General features: G+C 38.0%; 2 protein-coding genes across 5 annotated transcripts in view; one reads left to right on the top strand and one right to left on the bottom strand.

Moving 5' to 3' along the window:
- Window positions 1-2,000: 2,000 nt before the first annotated feature.
- The window catches only part of lig3 (ligase III, DNA, ATP-dependent), a 131,427-nt gene continuing 107,677 nt past the window's right edge, over window positions 2,001-25,750 (bottom strand). For 2 of the 4 annotated variants that reach the window (XM_069910904.1, XM_069910905.1), the window contains exons 20-21: window positions 24,834-24,905; window positions 8,961-15,140 (exon numbers count right to left, since the gene is read on the bottom strand). In XM_069910904.1, the coding sequence (XP_069767005.1) occupies window positions 14,907-15,140; window positions 24,834-24,905 (306 nt within the window). In that variant the 3' untranslated portion in view covers window positions 8,961-14,906. Of the gene's footprint in view, window positions 4,408-5,155; window positions 5,318-8,960; window positions 15,141-15,658; window positions 15,886-24,833; window positions 24,906-25,750 lie in introns of those variants that run through there. The other 2 variants (XR_011348698.1, XM_069910906.1) reach the window with 2 other exon arrangements.
- LOC138749758 (uncharacterized) lies at window positions 17,916-25,048 on the top strand. The gene is made up of 3 exons (XM_069911568.1): window positions 17,916-18,168; window positions 23,222-23,705; window positions 24,663-25,048. Exons 1-3 carry the CDS (start codon window positions 17,916-17,918, stop codon window positions 24,778-24,780), a joined length of 855 nt encoding a protein of 284 aa, XP_069767669.1. The 3' UTR covers window positions 24,781-25,048.

The raw sequence follows: 25,750 nt of genomic DNA, 5'->3' as shown, positions 1-25,750 counted from the left end.
CCCTTTTAAAACCTTAAACACCTCTATCAAGTCCCCCCTCAACCTTCTACGCTCCAGAGAAAAAAGCTCTAGTTTTAATTTATTGTCACCCATCATGCAGTCCATTTCTCTTTGGAACACGGTCATTTTATTCGTGAGGCCGAACGGGACCTGCAGAGTCATCGGCCTCGAATGCTGAGTAGGGACAGTCCATGGGGTGGATCAGGATCTGGTGGTTCACTTCCTTGAGATCTATGGCAGAGAAGATGTAGAACTGGATGATCTCAATCACCATGTCGAGGAGGGGGTAGGTGTCCAATAAGATAAGCCTATTGATGGTCTGGATGTAATCAGTGACCATCCAGTCCTTCTCCCCACTCTTCACCACCTCCAATGGCTGTTACTAGGTTCTATGATACCCTCTGCAAGTAGCTGCCCTACTTTGGCTTTTAGGAACTCCCTGTCCCCAGGGCTGCATTCCCTGCTTTTCGTGGCAACAGGTTTTCAGTCGGCGGTGAGGTTCTGGAATGGCAGAGGATGCGGAGGGAGCCGGAAGGTAGCCAGCTTACAGGTTGATTACCATCGACGGTGTAGTGTTGTATGATTGGCTGCGTTCAGAAAGGGGGGCCCCTCCAGGAATTGGCTATTGGGGCCCCGTTAAACTGCATCAGCACACTCTTAAGTTGACATTGGAAATCTAGCCCGAGTATGACTTGCATGCAGAGATGGGGCATTACTAGCAGTTTGAAGTTTTTATACTTCATGCCCCTAACAGTCATTGCAGCACCGTGGATTTCCGTGGAGTGGGACTTGGACGCTAATGCTGTCTTGCACTTGGCGGGGCGTAGCATTGGATCATGTCTGGGTGTATAAAGGTCTCAGTACTCCCCATGTCGAACAAACATCCCATGGTGTGGCCATTTACCTCGATATCCAACATCAATCACACCAGTGGATATGGCCTGTTCTGATCCTGCCAGTGTCAACTCGTTGTTGGAGTCACTCTGCTATAATGTTGGGATGGCTGCCTCAAAGACAGCCACCCTAGGGATATCGAAGATGGCCACCCCCATGGATTGTACGCAGAGTGATCCAGAAGAGAAGCCAGACATGACGTCATCCCGTGTCATCGGTCTCCCATTCCCGCCATTCGGTTCTCAGCTACTGGAAGTGACGGCAGAAGAGCGTCGAGCCAAGATGGTGACGCAGGCTGCAGCCCATGCTCAGCACTGCTGAAAGGGGGTTTAGAGCAGCTTACCTTAGTGGAGTGCTCCTTCCTCCAGCAGTTCAAACAGGTTGCGCTACGGGCTGAGCAGTATTTTCTCGGGTATTTGGTTTGGCTGCAGTAATTACACTTCATGTGCTTAGCGGCTGCAACAACAGTCAGGGTCCCTGAGTTCCAAGATGGCGGTGCCCGTGCACCCGATCTGGCAGCCATGTGGTTTGCTGAGTAGGCCTCAGCATTCTTCTAGGCTGTTTTCAATGATCAGGCCAGCTGAATTACTTCCTGGAGGGTCCGGTCGTCCTTCTCCAGGAGTCACTCGCAGATATGGTTGGAATGGAAACTGGCCACCAACCCATCATGAATGAGTTCTTCTTGATGAGCTGCAGCCATTACATCCTTGCATCCACAGGATCGTCCCAACTCCCTCATGGCCTTCACAAAATCATTGATAGATTCCCCAGGGCCCTGGCATCGGGTGCCCAGTAAATAGCGTGCATATGTCGAGTTCATGGGGGGGGCCCATATTGCTGTTGCAGGAGGGCCATCACCGTCCCATATTATTTGGTAGGTGGCCCACTGATACAAAAAAATTAGATCATACTTATCGCTATTGGCTGAGATTTCATGGCACCTCATGAAGGCCTTCAGACAATGTAGCCACATATCGAATTTAATGGAAACCGCTGGTTCCTTGGGATCGGTTTCCAGCTTCTCCACTTGTATCGCCTTGTCCATGGCAAAATAATCAGGATATTAAATTGTAGCTCGATAAATTACTACACACAGACATGAAGCACATGGTCAAAGTCTTTAATATCCTGAAACCTCCAGCACATAACATGCCTCTGGCCCAGATCTAAGGCTGGAATTGAGGGAGGAGATGAGCACTCTCAGCCTTTACTAGGGAAACTATAGGGAGGAGTTACCAGGTCGGAGACAGGCCAACCTGAGCAGTCCAGTGAGGCTGTATTACCGTCCTCCATCACACAGTAGAACTCCAGAGTCTGATGAGATGCACCCCATATTAGGTTCATATAACATATAACAACTTACAATATGGAAACAGGCAATATCAGACTTCTCATCCGCACCAATTTATGTGAAACTTCATTAGTTCCACCTATCCACTCCCTTGCCCATAACCCTCCAACCCCCAAACATCCATGTATTCATCTAACCTCCTCTTAAATGAATTGACCCTGTCACAACTACCTCTCCTGGAAGATCATTCCACTCAGCCACCACTCTCTGAGTGAAGAAGCTTCCTCTTATAACCCTTAACTTATGATCCCTTGTTCCAATCTCCCCTACCCTCAGGGAAAAGAGCCTATTCATATCTACTGTATCTATTCCCTTCATAATTTTATATACCTCTATCAAATCCCCTCTCAACCTTCTACGCTCCAATGAATAAAGACCCAGTCTACTCAACCTTTCTCTGTACTCAAGATTCTGCAATCCAGGCAACATTTTTGTAAACCTTCGTTGCACCCTCACTACCTTATTTATATCCTTCCTAAGTAGGATATATTGGAGATCTATTACAATATCTGACATTCATGAAATCTTTTGAACATCCTATTGAAAGTCATACTAAAAGCACTAAAAATCGTCTTTATTACATGGAACAGTAAACTGGAGGTCAGCCGAAGAAGTTAGTCAAAAGTTGCCAATATACAAATCTAGAACAAAGTTTTAAAAGGGCAAAAGAATTATTGTATCATCATTATGGCCATCAACATAAAAATAACAAGGACTCACATAGACAAGAATCTTTCTTGGTCAACAATAAAATCAGAAGACGTACAGGCTTTACAAGCATATGCTCTCTTCCTGAGAGGATGTTGCAATGCAATGGGAAGCAGTGTACATTTGCAAGAGCAGAATTTGCTTGCCAATTTAGCAATTATTATAAACAAATTGCTTTATAAGATGAAGGATTTATAGAGAACCAAAATTGCAGAGATTAAGATGGTTCCCGGAAGGGATGCCACTTTTGAGGATGTTGTACAATTTTTGGAATGGCATGTGCATGTTAACACTGAACCAGTATTTAGAAATATTAAGGATACTTCAATAGTTCCTAAAGATGTAAAGAAGTCTAAATCATTGTCTCAACAGAAACCAAAACTAAGTATTTTTGTTATTGAAAGAACAATCTTTAACAAGAAGAGGTATTCTTTTGATCATAAGTTTGATATATGATCCTTTGGAAATATTAGGACCGATAGTATTAATAGCCAGGAAAATTCTGCAAGGATTGTGCAGATGAAAATTTGGATGGGATGAAACTATACCAGAATCCATTGCATAAGATTGGATACATTGGATTGAGAGTCCTAAAATGTTAGAAAATTTTGAAGTCAACGGATGTTTGAAACCCACAGACTTTGGAATTGCCACATTTGCTTAGTTACACCACTTTGCTGATGCAAATGAAGGTGGTTTTGGACCTGTCAGTTATTTAGTGCAGCAAAATAACTAAGAGCAAGTACATTGTAGATTTGTAATGGGAAAAGCCAGAGTGGCTCCATTAAATGCAGTCACCAAACCTAGAAAGGAATTGACTGCAGCTACTACAGCGAGTATGATGGACACTATTTTAAGAGGAGAATTACAGATAGAGTTAGCAGACTCTATGTTTTGGACTGATAGAACATCAGTGCTTAAATACATTAATAACAAAACCACAAGGATTCGTACCTTTGTGACTAAAGAATTAATGAAATCGAAAAGGTTTTGCATGCTAATCAATGAAGATATGTTAAAACAGTGGATAATCCATCTGATACAGCTTCATGAGGAACAAAAGTTCAATTTTTTCTGAAAATAGCCAACACATGGGCGTCCAGTTCTCAATTCCTTACGTGATCTCAAGAAGTGGCCTCAAAATCCAAAAGAGTAAAAAGAAATTTCAATAGAGTATCCTGAAATCCAAAGCACTAATGCAAATACTATTCAAAAATTTAATGAAAATGATCCAATCACTCAATTAATTTGCTATCACTTTTCATGGTTTTGTTTGAAAAACAGTAGCCGTTATAAAAAAAAATTATTCTAGAAAATGAATTATGTCTTGATGAATGAAAAGAAAAATATTTCTCTGTGGGTTTACTCTCCTCCAAATATCAACCAGATTCAAATCCTTCATCAAAGCTCCTATTTGTGTTGCCATCTTTGATTTCCTTATACTTTTCGGAGATCTATCCAATAAAGGAACCAAAACACAGTTAGTCTCCCCCATTAAAATATTTTCATTAGCCTGATTTAAACGTAAAAAAGCCTCCGACACACACCGTTCATCGTCTACGTTAAGTGCGTAAATATTTAACGAGGTCCATGGTTCAGCAAAAATTTTACAATTCACCATCAGAACCCTCCCAGCATTTCTGACAAATTATTCTAATTAAAATGGTAATTTCTTATGAATTAAAATCGCTACACCCATTGCCTTCGAATTAAAAGAAGAAAACACATGACCAACCCACTCGCTCTTCAATTTCAAATGCTCTTTTTCAGTCAAATGTGTTTCTTGCAAAAAAGCAATATCAACTTTCATTTTTTTTAGTTAGCCAATACTCATTTATGATTAATTGGATTATTCAATCCCTGGATTGTAACCCTAACCCTTAAAAGTTGCAAAGTTTAAATTAGACATTTCTTCAATGTAATAATATACTGCACGCTACTATAAAATATTGCTCCCCTTTCTAATTCCCTTAATATTCTAAACCCTCCCCTATATAAAAATTCCAAAAAGTCAAAGAAATAGAAAAAATAAACAACCCCCAAACAAACTAAAAATTGTAGTAACTCCCTAAAAATCTGGATGTGGTAAAACCCACTAGTGGCAGATGACTTTTAGGTCTCAGTGTCATCCAACCACCCCCCCCACCCCCCCACCCAGCCCAAGTCAGACTTTCAGAAAGTACTTAATCAAATATATTCAACCCAATGATTCCAGTCCCAACGATTGTTCCGGGTCCTCAATGTCAAGAAGACTTTGTGTCAATTCAACTTTCTTTCCATTCTTTCCATGTTTCCCATTCTTCCCGTTCCCATTTACCCTCCTTTTAGGCGACAATGATGGCGACCGTCCACTTCCTCGCAAATCTGGCAATGAATTATCAAAAATTAATGCATCATGGTCATTTTCAAAAAATTGAGATTGAAAATTCCCATAAAAAACTTTCAATACAGCCGGGTAACGAAAAGCGAATTTATAACCCTTTCACCACAATACCTCTTTAGCTGAATTAAATTCTCGGCGCCTTCTAATTATTTCTTGACTCAGATCAGCATAGAAAAACACTCTGTTATTTTGAACCATCATTGGAGTCTGATTTTGCCGCACCTTCTGCACCGCAACTCGTAATATCATCTCTCTCTCCTGATATTTCAAACAACGAATCAAAACTGCTCGTGGTGGTTGACCTGGAAATGGTTTTTTTCTTCCTCAGTGCTCTATGTGCCCAGTCTCGCACCAAACCATCCGGAAAAAATTCATTGCCCAGTACCTCAGGAATCCATTTCTTAAAAAACTTTACCAGATCTGAACCTTCCATATCTTCTGGAAGACCTACTATTTTTACATTATTTCTTCAAAACTATGCTTTAAAATCATATCAAGAAAGAAAATCTGAAAAGAGCTTGGAGATAATTAGAGATAACTTGTTTTTGTCAGAAAAAGGTGTTTGATAACGAGATATCAAAATTGAAGAAGAATTGTATTGAGAGTAGGAGGAAGATTAGAAAAGGCAATAATGTCAGAGGAAGTGAAACATCCAATTATATTAGCGAAAGAATTTCATATTTCTGATCTGATTATTCAACATATGCATGAGAAAACAGGTCATGGTGGTCATAATCACGTTATCAGAACTATGCCAGAAATTTTGGATATTTGGTGCTTCAACATTGATCAAAATAATTATATCAAAATGTGTTAATTGTCAATGAACAAATGCTAAACCTGGACAACAACAAATGATGGATTTCCCACAGGACAGAGTTTCACCTGATGAGCAATTCATATTGAAGCAGTGTCATCACTTGATACAGACTTTTTTATCAATGTTCTTTGACATTTTATAGCCAGATACAGTCAAATAAAAGAATTACATGCTGATAATGGGTCTAACTTTTATAGGTGCTCGACAAGAGTTGCAAAAAGCAATTCAAAAGTGGAATCAACATCAAATTCATGATTCATTACTTCAGAAAGAAATCAATTGGATATTTAATCCACCCACAGGATCACATCATGGAGGTGTGTGGGAAAGAATGATTAGATCACTCAGAAAAATTCTTAATTCAATTTTGAAGAGTCAAATACTCAATGATGACAATCTTCAGACATTTTGTGTGAAATTGTAGCTATTTTAGATAGTTGACCAATAACAAAAATTTCTGTCGGTTCAAATGACATCAAGGCACTTGTACCAAATCATTTCCTTAAATCTAAACCTTTGATGCTTCCATGTCAATTTCAAAAAGGAGATATCTATGGAAGACGCAGATGGAAACAAGTGCAGATTTATTTTGGAAAGATGGATTAAAGAATATCTTTCGTTTTACAAGAATGACAAAAATGGTCTAAAGCAAAATGCAATTTGTATGTGGATACTTTTTGTGTTCTTTTTTATTACTGCATCTGGGCCCCTATGTGGTCCAGGTGTGGCTGCCAGATCTTTACAGAAGTGTCATATTTATTCTTTAAATTATATGTGTTCTTTTAATAGTTATACAGCTGTTCATTTCCAGTTCATCGTGATAGAGGGGAGTCAGACTTCCAAGTGATCGTGATACTTTTTTTTGCTACCGCCAGGGCTATTTTTATAAATGATATTTGATCAATTTGCTACTTATTTCCATGAAATTATCTAATAGATACAACTCTTGGTCACCCATGAAGGCCACTCCTGTTATCCTGGTTAATTTTTCTGTGATTTCTTGCCAAAATTGCTTCATCTTCATGCATGACCACATGGCATGTCAAAATGTTTCTGCCTCAGCCCCACATCTGAAACACATCTCTGATATTTCTGCTTTTGATCTGTGTAACTTTTGTGGGGAAAGTTATAATTGGTGTAAAAATTATACTGAACCAGTCTGTATCTTGCATTTATAAATGATGCCATGCTGTTCTTACACCAATCTGACCAGCTTCTTTCTGCAATCACCACACCCAAGTCTGACTCCTATCTTTCCTTTGACCTCTGGTTTTGCACTTGCGCTCTGGAGGGCAGAACATTTTTGTTATAAATTTGGATGTATTCCCTAACCAAACTGTTCGTCCGGTTTCACCAATTTCAGGTCGGGTCAATGTTGGTCACCATTTTTCTCTTATTCTAGAAAATGAATTATGTCTTGATCTAAGCTGGAGAAAACAGAAGGTCCCATTGGCCACTCCATATTTGTGTTTTAATTGTTCATAGGACAAAAAAGTTCCTTCTGCGTAAGTCCTTAATATATCTTATACCTTTGTCATACCACAAATTTAATATTCTATTGCCCATGTTCATAGACAATTACACAACAGAGCTTTTTTTATGCATTCATTAATTTCTTGCCACGTTTAATCATGTGTATTAGAAGAGTTATCAGTCTTTTTCTTTAGTAATTTGACACTCCATTTATAGATCAAGTCTTTTGCTTCCCCCTCCTCCATTGAATACATTCCCATTTTAACCCAACACAGGGGGTTGTCTTCAGTGAAATCTAGTCTGTATGGCTAGGTAATATTTTTTTTAAATCTGAAAGTCTAAGTCCTCCCAGCCCAGAGTGTCATGTTAGTTTTTCAATGCAATTCTTGGTACCTCATTATTCCACAGGAACTGGCTAATACGGTTGTTTAGTAGCTTTAAAAAAAGTTTTAAAGTAACAAAATAGGCAGTGATTGAAAAAGATATTGCAGTCTCGCCATCACTTGCATTTTGATGCAGTTAACCCTTCCCACCAAAGTAATCGATAAGTCTCCCCATTTCTGTAGGTCTCTTTCTATCTTCCCACTAAGAGGTACATAATTTAGTTTGTACCAATTTTCCAAGTTATTGTCAGTTGTTATTCCAAGATATTTTATTCCATCCATCTTCCATTTAAATATACTTCCTTTTTAGTATCTTTCACATTCAAAATATGTTAAAAGGCTTTTATCCATATTTATTTTGTAGCCTGACATTCTTCCATTTTTTTTAGTGTTACTTATAATGTTTCGAAAGATTTAGCTGGTTCTGATAGAAACAACAGCACATCATTGGCGAATAGACTGATTTTGTTTTCTTCTTCCCCAACTTTGAAGCCTTTTATATCTGGGTCCCTAATCTCCGCCTGTGGTTCAATCACTGAAATAAAAAGTGCTGGGGACAGGGGATTCCCTGTCTACTCGATCTACTCAAGGGGAACACTGTGACATCTGATTGTTATTTTATCTTGTGGTTTAAGGTATGAAGTTTTTATCCAATTTATAAATGTTCTGCCTATACCAAATTTTTTCCAGTGTTTTAAATAAAAAGGGCCATTTCAAATGGTTGAATGCTTTTCCCATGTCTAGAGAAAATGTAATAGGAATTTCATTGAGATTTAGCCATGTGTATTATATTAAGTAATATTCCAAGACTATTTGAGGAATGCCTTCCTTTAACAAATCCTGCTTGGTCCGTAGGTATCAGTTTTGGAAAGTATTGTCCTAACCTATTAGTCAATACTTTCACTAGTGTCTAGTAATCAGCATTTAACAGCGATATTGGTCTGTATATGGGTCCATATTCTTTTTTGGTAACACTGTAAAAATCATGGTTGAGAATGACTCTGTAAGGGTCTGTATTTCCACATCTTGGTCCAAGACATCTGTAAAAAGGGGCATTAATAATTCTTTGAATTGTCTATAAAACTCATGTGGAAACCCATCCACTCCCGGTGATTTATTAAGAGTGCTCAGGGCCTTTTTGATTTCTTCCCTTGTGAAGGGAGCATCTAATTCTATCCTTTCTCTCTTCCAGCCTTGAAAGTTAGACATTCAGCAAAACTCTTCCATTTCATTCTCATCTCCTAGATGAGAACTACAAATTCTGATTTGTAGTTTTGTGCAATATTGTCTAAAAGTGTTATTAATTTATTTTTGCTTATTTACTAGAGTGTGTTTGTTTTTACAGCATTTATCATTCTTGATGACTCCTCTATTTTAATCTGCCAAGCTAAAACTTTGTGTGCCCATTCACCCAACTCATAGTATTGTTTTTAATATAGCTTTTTCTGTCCTAAGTTTGTATGGTATTATATCTTAGCTTTTTATTCTCCAGTAATCTGTATTCTTCTTGTAGTCTTATTCTTTGATTTATTTTTGATTCTTTTTAATATCCTCCAAACTGTTTATTTCTGCCATATGTTCCCTCTTAAGATTCTTCATATACAATATAATGTCCCCTTAAATATGCTTTAAGCATGTCACATATCAGAAAACTACTAGTATACAGCAGATTTGTTCCACAAAATATTTCTATGTCTCTTTATGAATTTGCAGGTCTGTTCTTTTAAGCACCTGTATGCATTCTCTTGCTTTTCCATTGTTGCTATTGTTAATATTAATGGAGAATGGTGTGATAAAAGCCTCACTAGATATTCTATTTTTAATCACTCTACTTTTTAACTGGGAAGACATTAAAAATAAGAATCCTTGTATGTGGGTCAAAATAGTCTCTCTCTCTCTTGGATTTAATTGCCTCCATACATCGATAAGATTTAGATCTTTCATTTATGAAATTGTGGTTTTTGCTGCTTTCACCCTCGATAGATCAATCAATAGGAACAAGTGTTGGATCCAAGCAGAAATTAAAGTCTCCTCCAACTAATATATTTTATCTTCCATCTGCCATCCTTCATAAAGACTTCATCGTCATAATTTGGGGCATATTCATAAATGTCCATGCTTCTCCATTAATTTTACAGTGAGCCATTACATACCTTCTGGCTTGATCAATTAAATTATCAATCGAGGTGTATTTTTATTAAATAGAATCACCACTCCTTTTGCCTTTGAACGAAAGAAAGACAATATTATTTGTCCCACCCATCCTCTTTTTTACTTATCATGTTCCAATTTGGTAAGATGTGTTTCTTGCAACAAAAACAAATTATGTCCACTTTTAATTTAAGTATGCCAAGACCCACTTCCTCTTCATTGATTCGTTTATCCCATTAATATTAAGACTAATAAACCTTACTTATGTGAAACACAGTATGGATAAAACACTATTGTATAACAGTAATATCTTCCTAATTTTTTTTAAATACTGTTGTAACATTTACCTATTAAAAGATATTTCCATCACATTCTTTTTCCCCTTTAAGAAACACACACACATTCCAGAAATCCGTGAGAAAAGACTGCAGGTTCTTCTTCTGAAGAAACCCTTCTTTTGGCATTATCTTTTAAAATTTTTCTTTTCATGGTGCCATCTCCCCCCCCCCCCCCCCAAGTTGGAGTTCCCACCTTTCTGCCTTTTCAGAGTTCTCCATAAAAACCACAGTTTTATTACTTTTAACAGTGAAAACAAGACAACTCAGTATTATTAGCATAAATAAAAATTACTTATTTCAGTTTGTCCTGTTTTGAAATAGTCTTTTCAGGCCTTTCAGTTGGTGACTTTAATCTTTTCATAACTTAAAAATTCTTCTACTCCTTTATTCTTGAAAATTTGCCAAGGCAGGGTTGAAGTCCTGGAAAAACATTACTTTTGCATTGTCCACCACTAATGGGCCATAATTTTTTTAAATATTCATATGCCGCTCCCAAGATTGCATCTCTCTCCCGGTAACTTTAAGTTCACTGGTTCTTCTGGGTCTGAGGGTCCGGTTATCCCTTTCAATTTGCAGCTTTGCTTTTAACTCATTTTATCCCAGCATTTGTGGGATCCAAGTTTCAAAGAAACTCGCTGCGTCTTTTATTCCTTCTCAGTCCAACGATTCTAACATTGTTACATCTATTAAAGTTTTCCATATGGTCGATCTTGTCCATCAGTCCTTGCTTTTTCTTCCAGTGCCTGTCTTTTGTTTTGTCTAGCTCAGTCTATGAATTAGTCATTTAATTTCTGTTACCTTCTCTGATATATCTCTCATCGCTGATTCCATACTCATAAAACAACTGCATAAATTTTCCATCATGGTGGTGATATCTTGGGCCATCTCCCCATCTCTGCTGGCTTCAACCAGTTGCAAGGCCCCTGCAGAGTCGACCCTCATCAGGCTTCCATTCGATGTTCCTGGCTGAGCTGTCACTTTTGTGTTTTTAGTTGCTTCAGTTGTTTAGTACTTGCTTTCTCCATTTTTGACGATACAATTCTGGTTTTTGAGCTTTTAAACAGTCTTTTTAATACTTTTTGAGGAGAGCTCTTTCAAAACATTTCTGCTCAGCACATTAGCATGGCCACACCCTCCAAGTGAATGGTGTCTTAGACAGGCTACTTTGTCATTACCGCAGACCCCAACCTTAGAGGGATGGTCTTGCTCTTCATGGGTCCGGCAACTGAGAAAACAGTCCAGGAAGCCAGTACTCTGGGATCAGAATACATTGTGCGGGGAAATACCCACTCAACTTTGCAGGGCTGAGGGTAAATTTGGCAGCCAGCCTGCCAACATCTCATAGATACATGTGTGCATTCTGGAGAGAGCATTGGGGGCGGGGGGGGGGGGAAGCCCTGTGGGGGGGGGAGCCTTCCATGCGCCAGCCACTCCAACCTGGACCAGCCCCCACCGAGTGGGGCCCCTGACTAATTTATCTTTTGAGCTCTCCCAAACACCCCTCCCCCACAGAAGACTACCCTTCAAGCTGTCCCTTTCTCAATATTTGGATCCACAAAATGCTCATTTTAACAGACTGCTGTGATCCCATCATTGATTTCAACTAGCCCCATTCCAGCATCCAGCAAGAAACAGCTTTTATCACCTATTATGCACTCTCAGCAAAACTGGAAAGCACTGTTTCCATGGAAACTTAAACCTCAGCATTGGGCTTTTGTTCTGTGCATTCTGGGCACACTTTCTAATGGACCATTTCTGTTGTTTTTCTCCCTTTTAATCTCTCAGAACTGTAGTAATGATGTCTTTAAGCACACTCAGGGAATTGAAGTTACAATTTATAAGTAGTGTCACAGACTCAAAGTTACAGTTTATAGAATGTCATTGATCAAACAATATAAATGTATACATTTTGCTTCACTTGACAATGACCCAATACTTTTGGCACCTGTTTAAAAGATTATGTGAGCAGGAACGGTATCTTGGTGCCGGATGACAGCCCAGGAAAACTGGGTGCCCCGGGTACACCCTGGTTATACGTCTGTCGGCCTGCTCTACCATGGGATAGCACACCGTTGCCATTAAACATTCTCTCGTTTGTTTCCCGTGTGTTAATAAATGTTACAGGTAAACACTTGTGCCCAGACTAGTCTCTCTGTGTACCCACCGAAACGGATACTCAACAGCATTCTGACTGGTTGCATCACTGTCAAGTATGGAGGTGCTAATGCACAAGATAGAAAAAGACCAGAGTTGTGGGCTTGGTCAGCACTATCATGGCATCAGCCCTCATGCCATCGAGGACATCTACAAGAGTCTGTGTCTCAAGTGACCCTCACTTGAGACACCTCAGGGAGGTGGTACAGGAGCCTGACGACTAACACTCAACAGTATAGAAACAGCTTTTTCCCTTCTACCATTAGATTTCTGAATGGAGAATGAACCAGACACGACCTCACTTTCTTTCGCCCTCCCCCCCCCCCCACGAAATAAATGTTTTTGGGAAAAAAAAGCTAATTTATGACAATTTTACACCTGCTGCAAAACAACAAATTTTGTATCAATGATGACAATAAATTTTGATTCAGATAACTCCTTGTTCACCTTTAATGAATGTTAGTCACCGCACCGAAATTTCCACATTTTGATTGAGAATTCCAATCTCCTACAAATCTCAAAATTAATGTTATGGATTCTTGCCTTCTCTAATTTTTTTTAAAAATCACCATTTCATCTTGCTCCTCCCCATTTTGTCTTCTTGCCCAGTTCCCTCCACTCCCACATAACCAACAAAACTGCAACTAAGCCTTTGAGGAGCCAAGTAGTTCAGGGATAAGGAACATGCAAACGTGTACTCATTTATTTCCTTGCTGACCCCTGCCTTTGTGCATTATTAAATCACTAATAGATGGCATGACCCTTTTTAAAAAATAAAAATAAGCATGGTCGACAACAAATTGACCTTCGGAACAACTGAAATGCTGGTAGAAAGTAATCAAGTGAAAGCCAAAGAATCCAAAATACATTTCAAAGTGTCAGCACACAACTCATTAGGACACAGGAATAATTTCACTTTTATAAACTTTTTAAACAGAAGTCATAGTAAATTAAAAAAAAAATGTGGACTATTTCTCCTAAACTAGAAAGGAAATGAATTCTTTCCCAGTGTCCTTCTGGTTTTGCCAAAGGACTTTTACTAAACTTGGCCAAAATGCAAGATGGGAAGAAGTTATACCAAGAGTAGTTTTTTTTTAAAATCCAAATCTGCTTGGCAGCTCATCGATTGATAATGCAATGTCTATGCGGAAACTGTGCAGCTTTCTAACCCCTCATCTGCCCACTTTATGTAAATGTTTATGTTATATTCAATAGTTACTACTAAGATTTTCTTTTAAAAAAGCTGGAAAGCAGTTGGGAGAAATTAGTGGAAATCCTTCCTTCTCTACATTTTCTCTGCTCAAATGGCCGTGTTCAACGTGCCAATTCATCATGGAAGCTAGAAGAGCATCATAACATCTTCGTGTTATTCTCACAAAAGATAATGAGAGAATAGTAGCCAAGAAGACCATGGTCTTACAGTGTTGATGCCATAAAACCACCATCGCCCAGAAGCCAATTCAACACAGGTCAATGATTTAACTTCTTGCCTCAGTGACACAACATCTTTGCAATGACTGAGCATGTCATCAGGCAAAGGAGAAAATACACCTTTTATAATGTTTCAGGTGAAATCTTTGCCCTCTGTAAATGTTACCCCATACTTTAAGAATTGAGATAGAAACAAAAACAAAATCTGGGAAACTCAGCAGGAGAGGCAGCATCTATGGATGAGAAGCAATCAACTTCACATCGGACTACAGTGAAGGATCACAGACCAGAAACATGCCTTTTTCCAAAGATGATCCCTGACCTGCTGAGATTTTACAGCATTGTTTGCTTTTGTTTCCGATGTCCAGCATCTGCATTCTTCTTTGGATTTATTTTAAATTGATGAACTATTGATTTCAACCACATATAACCAATGAAATAATTATATTGGTTGTTGAAAATCCAGAATAAACACAAATCTTTGTTCTTCAAGAAGATCCACAAGCTGTTCTGCAGGTTAGGTTCCCATTTAGATCTGTGGATTTGAATGCACACTTCCATGGCATAGTCAGGAATAACACCAGTGCAGAAACTGCTGCACTAGTCAGAAAGAAGCATTAACGAAAATGAAGACAACTACAGCACTTCTTTCCATGAGTCTTCTTTCAGAATTCATGTCTAGAATTGGAAACATGACACAACAGAATTCCAATGTGCAATCTCATTCATTGCAGGATATAGAAGATTACAAATCTAGCATCTTACAGATCTCAAATTTGAATTTTATCCTTGGGCCTTGAGTTGTAAAGAGTGCAGCCTTTCAGAATGGTGGAACCAGCCGCCTTTTCTTGATACACTCCCATATCCAATTCACAGAGACGTGTTTGGCACATGAATTATCTTCCACTTCACCAATCAGATGTGTCGCCGTGGCTAGGTCATACTCTTTAACCAGGTCACCATCGTAGGTAATAAAGTACCGGCGGATTCTGTGGAAGTCTTGCACTGATTCAGGCATATAAAGTTTCACCCCTGTAAATATGTCCAGCAAGGTCTGAGGATATAAAAATATATTTTTAAAAAATAAACTATTGCAAGAGTTTTTTTTTGAAAAGTGTGCACAACATCTGCCTTGGGTTTAAAAATGCAACACAATTTAAACCCGCCATTCTCAACCAAGGACTCTTCCCGGTCAAGCAGTCAAGCTTTAGTTTCTTCGGCACTTCTCTACTACTGACTACATAGAAATAAAAAAAATTTATGTTATGTGAGGTGATAAGAAAACAAGACTTTTACTGTGTGGTTTCCCTCCCTCCCCCATTACAAATGGCTGGTTTAAACTATTACAGATAGATTAAACTCTTTTGTATAATGTTTTCACATCCTCATTTAGCCAACCGAGGAAGTAACATTTCTTAATGCAGATAACAATTATAATCAAATCAAAACCACCAGGAGAATTGTGATAGATATTTGTGTCAATCCTTCCGATTTATTTTTTCTAGCTTTCTACGAAAATGCTGTACAGCCATATAAAGTAACATTCAAAATTAAACATAATTCATTGAGAAGTCAATGGACACACTGAAAGTGTGCAATTTTATTAGAACTGCTTCAAAGGCAAGATGCTCACTGTAGAGGCATGACTACTCATCACATCAGCTCAACTCTCAGAAATGATTCTTCAGAACAATTTTTAAATCTTTCAAAGCTACCCTTGCTTGAAAAGAAATTGGTGAGCTTCTGTAATACTGCTTACTTTCTTCCTAACAAGATGTCCTGCCACTGGAATGTCATCCCTGTTATTTAAGAAAAAAAAACAAAGATAGGAGAACACATTAACCACTCTCTCTGTAATACCAGGAAAGCATTGCTTGATCTCAAGAACGAAGCACATTAGTCTATGGAAGGCTTTATTGGCACATTATTACAAGTAAAGCTAAGAATACAAAGCAGCAAAATGTAGTTTCACAAAAAGATTTAGCAAGCAGAATGTAAATTCTCAGATTGTGGTTATTGATGTACATCTGCCAAAAAAGCAGAACCAACTGCAGCATGACCACTGTGTGGTGGGGAACCTTCATCCAAGATCTCATTACCTGCAATGATTAGAGTAATCTCAACCACAACAGCCACAGCTCTGCTTTGTTATATTCTTCAGAATTTAAATTCAAAATTCTTTTATTGGTATGTAATAAAACAGATGTAATATTATATAACATTGCCTTAGACTGCTGTAAGGCAGACAAAGATTCATTGTCAGCAGAAATTGACCAATTCCCCTTGACAATTAGAAAAAGAGAAGCAAAAGGGAGTCCTCCCAGAGTCACCGAATGTCTGTGGCTTTGCCTCCAGCTTCTCCAGCTGCACAGGGTTCAATCCAACCTGAGTTCCAGATCAAACCTTCGTCTCAATCAGGAAGCCTTCAGCACTCCCCCACCTCCCAGTTCCAATACCTGGCACCCCTTCAGCCAATCTCGAACCAGTCCAAGCAACCCTGGTGTAAGTCCTGTCACCAGCAGCAATCTTCTGTTTCTCCTTCTCAGATGTGGGATGTTGTCTGGTGCCCTGGGCCAGTCCTCTGCTTCCCCAGTCTGTAACCCCTCGAGGCTGCTGCCAAACACAGGCGCCACCATCTTGGGGCCCAGGACCCACCGTTACAGAATTTTAAAACAGGCCATCATTGGATCCTTTAACAGGCTGGTTAAAGCCTGCATGGAGATATCGGTAGTTGGCCTGGGCAGTAAAGCCCTGTGTCTCCGCTCCCTCTAGCCCCCCACTAGTGGCAGTGCTGCCACTGTAGCGCCTCAGGGACAGCCTCCATTTTCTTTCCAATGCTCAAGCAAAAACAAAACAAAAGCTCCAGGAAAGATCGTTGCAAATCAGAAACATTTTTCATTTAAATGTCACAGTGGGCAAAAGCTAAGGCCAAAAGCAATAATAAAGGAACAGAAATAGATTTTCAAGGTCATGGGCACCAGGGGCATTATTGAAATAGCCTGTGAGTCAGTGCATTGGCTTTCGTAGATGGCGCTCAACACAAGCAATGTGCTCTAGCGGCAAAGGAAAGGTGGAGATTTGTTCACTGGCCTGTTGTTAGTGCTGCAGTCATCCACGTATAGCTCAGATTCGTGCACTCTCAATAGTAGAAAGGCTTTGGAGTAACAGGAGGCAAGTCACTTAGCCTCTGACCTGCTCTTGTGATGTGGTTGGTCCAAACTGCAATGTGCAGAATGTTGATGGGGAGGGATCAAAGGTGATTCCAGGGAACAGCCAAGGGAAGATGATTTGCTCTTGTTGAAATGGCCATTACTGCCACTATTGGTCACAAACTTCACCTGCCACTTAGCAGCCTATTCCTGAATGCAAGCAGGCAGGCATGGTTTACTTCATTTGCTGCAAATGAGAAACTGAACATTGAAAACATCCCCACTTCTGACCTTGTGATGGAAGAAGGATAATTGACACACTGGGCCTAGAACACAGTCCTGAGTATATCCTGCAGTGTCGTCTTCATGTCTTCCTTTGTGTGAGATAGGATCTGAAGGTTAACCAGGCTTTCCCCTGATGCCAGAGTTAGTTAAATACTATACACTATGTGCTGGAGAAACTCAGCAGCTCACATAGCATACTATCTTAATTTCATTTTCAATCTCTGTCACATCTGGAATTGGCTCTTTAGACCAAAATTATGATGATCCTTGTGGTCGAATAGCTCTGGCAAACCCCAAAATTAGCAGTATTGAGCTGTCCTTTGGAGTGGTGCACAGTTTGCTCACACCATCTAATGACATCTGCAATCACTAATATGACATCTGCAATCACTAATATGACATCTGCAATCACTAATATGACATCTGCAATCACTAATATGACATCTGCAATCACTAATATGACATCTGCAATCACTAATATGACATCTGCAATCACTAATATGACATCTGCAATCACTAATGACAAGAGTGCACTGTCACATGGTGATTGGCCAAAGGATTTTCCACATTGTTGGCTGAATGCCAGTGTTCAAATTGTACTGGAGCAGCCGAACAGCAGCAGCGCCAGTTTTGGAGTGCGCACCTTGAGTAATATAGCCATGGCACCAGATTGTTATCAGTTTTTTTTGTTTTTTTTTTAAACTTTATTTAAAAGATAACACCCATCCCACCCCTACAGCCAACTCCCTTAAGGGGAGCAACAAAAATAGATTATATTTAGAAAAAGAAAATATTATAAATATTAATAACATTTCAAAGTATATCTAAATGAATATTTAAAATACGGAGACCACTTACTAACAAAAGAAGAATTATCACGTAAATTATAAGTAATTTTTTTCCATAATATATGCATATTTCCAAGTACTAGCAACACATTTATGTGCTACTGATAACCCCAAACGTACAAAAGCAATTTGAATTTTATCCAATCCCATTCCCCTTAACGAATACAAATTTCCCAACAAGAAAATCGTTGGATCTAACGGTAATATAAAATTATATAATTTCTCCAAAACTACTTTAATTCCTTGCCAAAATGATTGAACTTTAACACAAGTCCAAACAGCATGTAAAAAAGCTCCAAAACATGAATCCGAATTACTAAACTCATTTTGTTTTTAACCTTTTCCGGGGTCAAATATAATTGATGTAAAAAATTATAATTAACCATTCCATTAATCAATTTAATTACATTGTCCTGACACATATTCACTCAATCATCTTCAGGAAAAATAAATACTAAATCACTCTCCCATTTAAGTTTAGATTTCTCCCAATCCGACTTATCCATACTATCTTATAACAAATTATACATAGCTGAAACATAACCCTTTTTCGGTATAGAGGAAATCAAAGATTCAAATCTCAACAAAGTTGGTAAAATTATCTCTCTACCATAATCATCTTTTATCAAAGCTCTGTTGATAATACAAACAAAAAATTTACAGGTATATCAAATATTTCTCTCAGTTGATTAAAGAAGTTTCCCCTCTACAAAACAATCTTGTATTATCTTTATACCTTTAGAATCCCAAATCTTTAAATGATTATTAAACATTGAAAAAGAAATAAGTAGATTATTATACAATGGTGTTAAAATTGATAATTTATCTTTCGACCCTAGCACCCTATTTTTTTAAATCCAAATCTTTAACAAATGTTTCAATATCAGCATATCATATTGCTGTAACAAAATCAAATTCCAACGAAATATAAATTTATGTATCTCAACCCTAGAAATACACACCATCACCACTTTAGCCCAGCTAGGAGGCTGATCTAAATCCATCAATCTACTAACAAACTTCAACTGGGCTGCTTTATAATAATTTTGAAAATGTGGTAATTGTAATCCACCCAATGCATACTTCCATGCAAGTCTATGCAACGCCACTCGAGCTAATTTATCTTTCCATAAAAACTCTCGCACATCTTGAAAAAAGCCCTTAGAAAGTAAACAAGGTATTGACTGAAATAAATATTGAATTTGAGGAAAAATATTCATTTTCATACAATTAATCTGACCAATCAAAGTTAATGGAAGATCTTTCCACTTAATCAAATCAGCTTTAATCCGTCTTAATATAGGTACATAATTTAATTGATATAATGATTAATAATTAGTATCCATAAACACACCCAAATATTTAATTTTACTTATCCACCTTAATTCTGTAATAGATTTAAATTCAGAATAATCTCCCACTCCAACTGGTAAAATTTCACTTTTATCCCAATTAACTTTATATCCTGATAGTACTCCAAATTTCAACAAACACTCTTGTAATTTTTTCAACGACCATTCCGGTTCCGTCAAGTATATCAACACATCATCCGCAAATAAATTAATTTTATATTCTTCATTCTTAACCCTCATCCCTCTAATTTCTTCATTTTGTCTAATAGTCTGAGCTAACAGTTCAATAACCAACGCAAATAAGGCTGGTGACAATGGGCAGCCCTGTCGAGTTGAACAAGTCCATTTAAATGGTGAAGAAATCTATCCATTTGTCACCACCCTAGCAATCAGGTTCGTATATAAAGCCTTAACCCAACCAATAAAAAAAGGGCCAAATTTAAATTTCTTAACGCTTTGAATAAAAAATCCCACTCAACCCTATCAAAAGCTTTTTCTGCATCTAATGCAACCACCATAGGATGGTTAGGTTGCTTTCGATATGCGTTGACCAAAGTAATTAATCAAAATATATTGTCTGATGCATTTCTGTTCTTAATAAAACCTGTTTGATCAATATGTACCAATTTCGGTAAATATTTAGCAAGTCTATTAGCTATAATTTTATAATCTACATTTAATAAAGAAATAGATCTATATGAAGACACTTTTAATGGATCTCTATAATTTTTTGGAATGACAGTTATTAAAGCACTTGAACATGATTCTGGTAACTTCTGATCTTCAGTAACTTGATTCAACACTTCTCCAAATACATTAGAAAAATCATCATAAAAAAATTTATAAAATTCCACAGGAAATCCATAATCCCCTGGGGACTTTCCATTAGGCATTTCCTGAATAGCTTCCTTAATTTCAAAATCCGTAAATGGAGATTCCAATTCCTGAACAAAATTTCCATCTAATACTTTAATTTAGATAAGAACCATTATCCTGTTTCCCCTCAGAAGTATACAATTTCAAATAAAATGAATAAAACTGGTCATTAATTTCCTGAGGTTTGTAAGTAACTTTTGAATTCTTCTTAACAGCTTTAAAGGTCGAGATGTCTGTTCAGCTTTCAATTCCAAGCAAGTTCCTTATGAGCTCTTTCCAACTCATAATAATGTTGTTTAGATCGATTAATTAAGTGCTAAAACTAATAAGTTTGTAAAGTATTATAACGTAATTTCAACCTCACTAATGCAACTTTTTTTTTATCTTCTGTTACATCTTTCTGAAAATCTTTCTCAAATTCTAAACTTTTTGCCATATATTGTTTCTCAACTTTCGTAGAATAATCTGCCCCCTCAAATAAGCTTTTAAAGCATCCCATATTACAAAATGACTATCCACAGAATTAACATTCTCGGTCAAAAATAAAGAAATATGCACTTTAACAAAAGTGACAAACTCTGGCTTTTTCAATAACATTGCATTAAACCTCCATCTAAACGACGGATGTACTACCTCCGAACTTTCACAAGAAAAAAGTAATAATGAATGATCTGATATAACTCTACTTTTATCTTCAGCTCTTAATACTCTACCTTGTAAATGTGCTGATACCAAAAATAAATCAATTCTAGAAAACGAATCATGTCATGAAGAATAAAAAGAAAAATCTTTCTCTAGTAGGAATAACTTTTCTCCAAGTATCCACAAAATTTAAATCTTTCATTAATGCATTAATTTGTGTTGCCATCTTTGATTTCCTTATACTTTTTGGATTTTTGTCCAATAAAGGGTCCAAAACACAGTTAAAATCCCCACCAACTAAAACATTTCATTAGCTTGAGTTAACAATAAAAAAGCTTCTGAAATAAACCGCTCATCATCTATATTAGGGGCATAAAGATTCAACAAAGTCCAAGATTCAGCAAAAAAATTACAGTTCACTCTTGATACTCTGCCAGCATACCCCTCTAAAGATTCCAATTCAAATGGTAAATTTTTATGAATCAAAATTGCTACTCCTCTTGTCTTAGAATTAAAAGAAGAAAAAAACATGACCAACCCAATCCCTTTTCAATTTCAAATGTTCTTTTTCAGTCAAATCTATTTCTTGTAAAAAAGCAATATCAATTTTCAATTTTTTAATATAAGCCAATATTCTTTCTCTTAATTGGATTATTTAACCCCTGAATATTAAAAGTTGCAAAATTCAATTTAGACATCTTTTTTAACTTCTAATATATTTACACACTATAAAATAATGCTCCCCTCTATAATTCTTCCAAGAGAAAAAAACCCTAAAAAAAAACCAAAATAACAGAAAAATATTAAAAAAAACCAACCAAAGATACTAATACCCTAAAAGTCTGGGTGTGGTAAACCCACTATCAGCAGATGACTATCAAAGTTTTCAGTGTCATCCACCCTCCCAGCCAGACACATATTTATTATTTAGTCAAACAATAGAATATAGTCCATATATTCAGCCCAATCATCGCAAGCCCAATGACTGCTCTGGATCTTCAACATCAAAAAGACTTTGTGTCAACTCTTCTTTCTTTCCATTCCCATGTCCACTTCCATTTCCATTTACCCTCCTCTTAAGAGACAATGGAGGAGAAGATCCATTTCTTTGCAATTCCGGCAAAGAATTAGCAAAAACCAAAGCATCGTGATCATTCTCAAAAAATTGAGATTGAAAATTTTCATAAAAAACCTTCAAAATTGCAGGAAAATGAAAAGCAAATTTGTAGCCTTTTCGCCACAAAACATCTTTGGCCGTATTAAATTTTTGTCGTCTTCTAATAACCTCTTGGCTCAAATCGGCATAAAAGAATACTCTGTTATTTTGAACCATTAATGGAGATCGATTCTGCCATGCGTTCTGTACTGCCATATGTAAAATCATTTCTTTATCTTGATATTTTAAACAACGAACCAAGACTGCTCTCGGTACTTGATCTGGAAGTGGTTTTCTTCTCAGAGCTCTGTGAGCCCTATCCAATTCAAAACCTTCAGGAAAAAGCTCTTTGCTCAGCACCTCTGGGATCCAGTGCTTAAAAAAAATTATAGGGTCAGCACCTTCAATGTCCTCTGGAAGACGAACTATTTTCACATTATTCCTTAGACTTTGATTTTCCAATGAATCAATCTTCTTCATTAAATCTCTTTTTTTGAATCCCCCAATCTACAAAGGAACCTTCCACTTTTTCCATTTTTTTCTCGATTATGTTCTACCTGAGTTTGACACTCAGAAAAGGCTGTTTCAATTTTCTTAAAGTTATCTTGCATAGTATCAACTGATTTTATACATCTATTAATATCACTTTTAACTATAGTCATTTCCTGTTTCACAGTTGACATTTCATCACACAAGGTATTAATTTTTATTTTCATCTCTATAAATCCTTGATTCACTTGAGTTGATATTTGTTTTGACATACTATGCAATCCCTTCCAAAACAGTAAACACTAAATCCATTCCAGATTCCACTTCCACTTTTTGAGATCCACCTCCTTTGACTGCAAGCTCCTCCTCCTGGACGAATTCCAATAAGGAAAGTTCCTCTTCTTCCTCAGTCATCGTAGGCCCTTTGGTTGAATGGCTGCAGGTCTGGACACCTGACACTGGCACCCTGACCTCTTTGGGATGCCGGCATTCGGGCTCCCCGACAGCCCACACTTTATCCAGCAGTTCTCGGACCTGCGATGCCCCACGCAGGCCAGGCAAAGCCGTCGGACGTGCAGGAGCGACCTCCGATGCTACACTGCGCACCACAGGAGCAAGGTTGTGGGCTCGCGGGTCCCCTTATTGGCCGTGCTGCCCACGCGCACGACTTCATATGAACACGGGTCAGCAACGGCTGAGCTCACCAATGTGCCGGTGCCATCTTGCGGAGGCAGGATTGGTGCCGGAGTCAGACTTGAATGGGCTGGAGTCCTCTGAGGCTTGGAGACTCCCTTCGACAACTCCGTGGATTCAGCTATGCAGGTAGGCCTCAATTCTTCCGCACTTTTATATGGTAGTTTTTTCTGAAGCTGAGGTTTGAATTTTTTCACATTGGATGCTATCATAAATCACTGTTAGTTAAACAAATCTAAATCTTATTTTTAACCACTTTTATGCTTTTTAAAAACTGGATATTTAATGATCCAGCTGGGGAAAGCTAGAATATATGTCTTTCTTCTATACCATCTTGCCATGGCCCCCCCAGATTATTATCAGTTCCAGTAAAGTAAATCTTTAAAGGAAGGAAAGACATTAGAAGGGGACAATTTTAAACATGAACAGTGATGCGTTTCTCATCCTTCACGGCAATACAGTTAGTCAAAAAGCTGCAGCACTGAGGGTGCCTAAGTAGAGATAAAAAGGGAAAATCCTCTATCGCCCCCCACAAGGAGACAGAAAGAAAACTAGGCTATGTGCACCAGTGATTTTCAAACATTTTCTTTCCACTCACATCCCACTTTAAGTAATCCCTATGCTATTGGTGCTGTGTGATTAGTAAGGTATTGCTTAAGGTGGAATGTGAGTGGATGAAGGGAATCACTGTTCTAGACCCAAATGTTACTGAAATATTTTGCTTGTCAAAAACTGTCATTGGCCCGTTTCCTTTGGAGTTCTGAAACCGTGCACATAATGAGTCAATTAGGGACGATTAAAATAGTGGTTTTCAAACTCCACCCCCCCCCCCCACGAACCACCTGAAGCAATCCCTTACTAATCACAGAAAACCTATGGCATAGGGATTACTTAAAGTGGTATATGAGTGGAAAAGTTTGAAAAATCCCTGCTCTACACCAACTTTCCACCTTAATTCAATCCAGTATTTTTTTCCCTCTTGTCCCATGGTGTAGCAAGCAATTGAAATTATTAAATCAAGCTGGAATTTATTAGAAGCTCAATGTTTCTTCAACCCTTTACATCAAGACATTTTTCTCTCCTAAGGTCTGCCATGGATTTTGTTAGATCTTCCTGTCCTCAGCAACTGACAGAAGAAATTTTGTTCCAAGCAACAAAGGATGAGAGATACCATTGGAGTCATTGGCAAGGCTTGTTGAGTTAAAGCCAGAAGTAATATGGATTGACATTGCAAACATTTGAATGATAATAACGTACCTGGTTAGGAGAAGTCAGAGATGGACTGGAAACCAAAGAGCCATTGCTCTTCTCAGCTATGGGAGATTTGATCTGTTTAAAATAAAAGGGCCAGTTAAAAGAGACACAAAGATCACTTCCATTTAAGTTTTGATGGGAGGAGGGTTCATTTTGACAAATGTTTATTTTACATGATATGGCTATGGATAAATATGGTGAGATTTTAAATAAACCAATGGCCTTGCAAAAATTTCCAGGAGCTCTTTATCTTGTTAAGGTTATCAAGAGAGGTGTATATCTTTCCACAATATAAAGTTGTTTATTAAATTTCAGGAGATTAACGCCATGAATCTAGCAATTCATATTGCTGTAGTGAATGTCACACAATCTATTTACAAACATGCAAATACATCTTTTGAAGCAGTGTCCCATTTACGATGTGCTATATGCTCCAACAGGACCTGATCCATCTTGGTTCTGAGAACATTTAGAACAAATCTTCAGTTCTTTGTGGCTGAATGGTGTTAGGTCTTCCAGCCAAGTCACACCCTCATCTAATCCACATTTCCCATCTACTTTCATCATTGGGAATGGAAACCTGCCCCTTCCCATCTCCAAGGCACCAAGGGCAACCATGGCACTCCTAGAGCTAGAAATCAGTAGGCCCTTTCAAACTGCCACGTAACGAGGGGTTAACGGGGCAATTTGCATGGTTAGCGATCCTGTTATATGGCGACTTGAAAGGGACCAACTGGGTCAACCCAGTCAGAACCCAACCAGGTTGCTGATCCACCTCAGAGGTGGTCAGGGAACCCAGAAAAAACTTACCCAAAGTGTCCTGGTCCAGCGGTTTGTAAAGGGAAATAGCAGACTCAGTTACTCTGGTGATGTCAATGCTTGTGTGCTGGCATCACAGGGAAACCCCTGGCTGTGATCGT

Source organism: Narcine bancroftii, chromosome 14, assembly GCF_036971445.1.
Source record: "Narcine bancroftii isolate sNarBan1 chromosome 14, sNarBan1.hap1, whole genome shotgun sequence".
NCBI classification, from domain to species: Eukaryota; Metazoa; Chordata; class Chondrichthyes; order Torpediniformes; family Narcinidae; genus Narcine; species Narcine bancroftii.
This window is presented reverse-complemented; position numbering and strand designations above follow the sequence as displayed.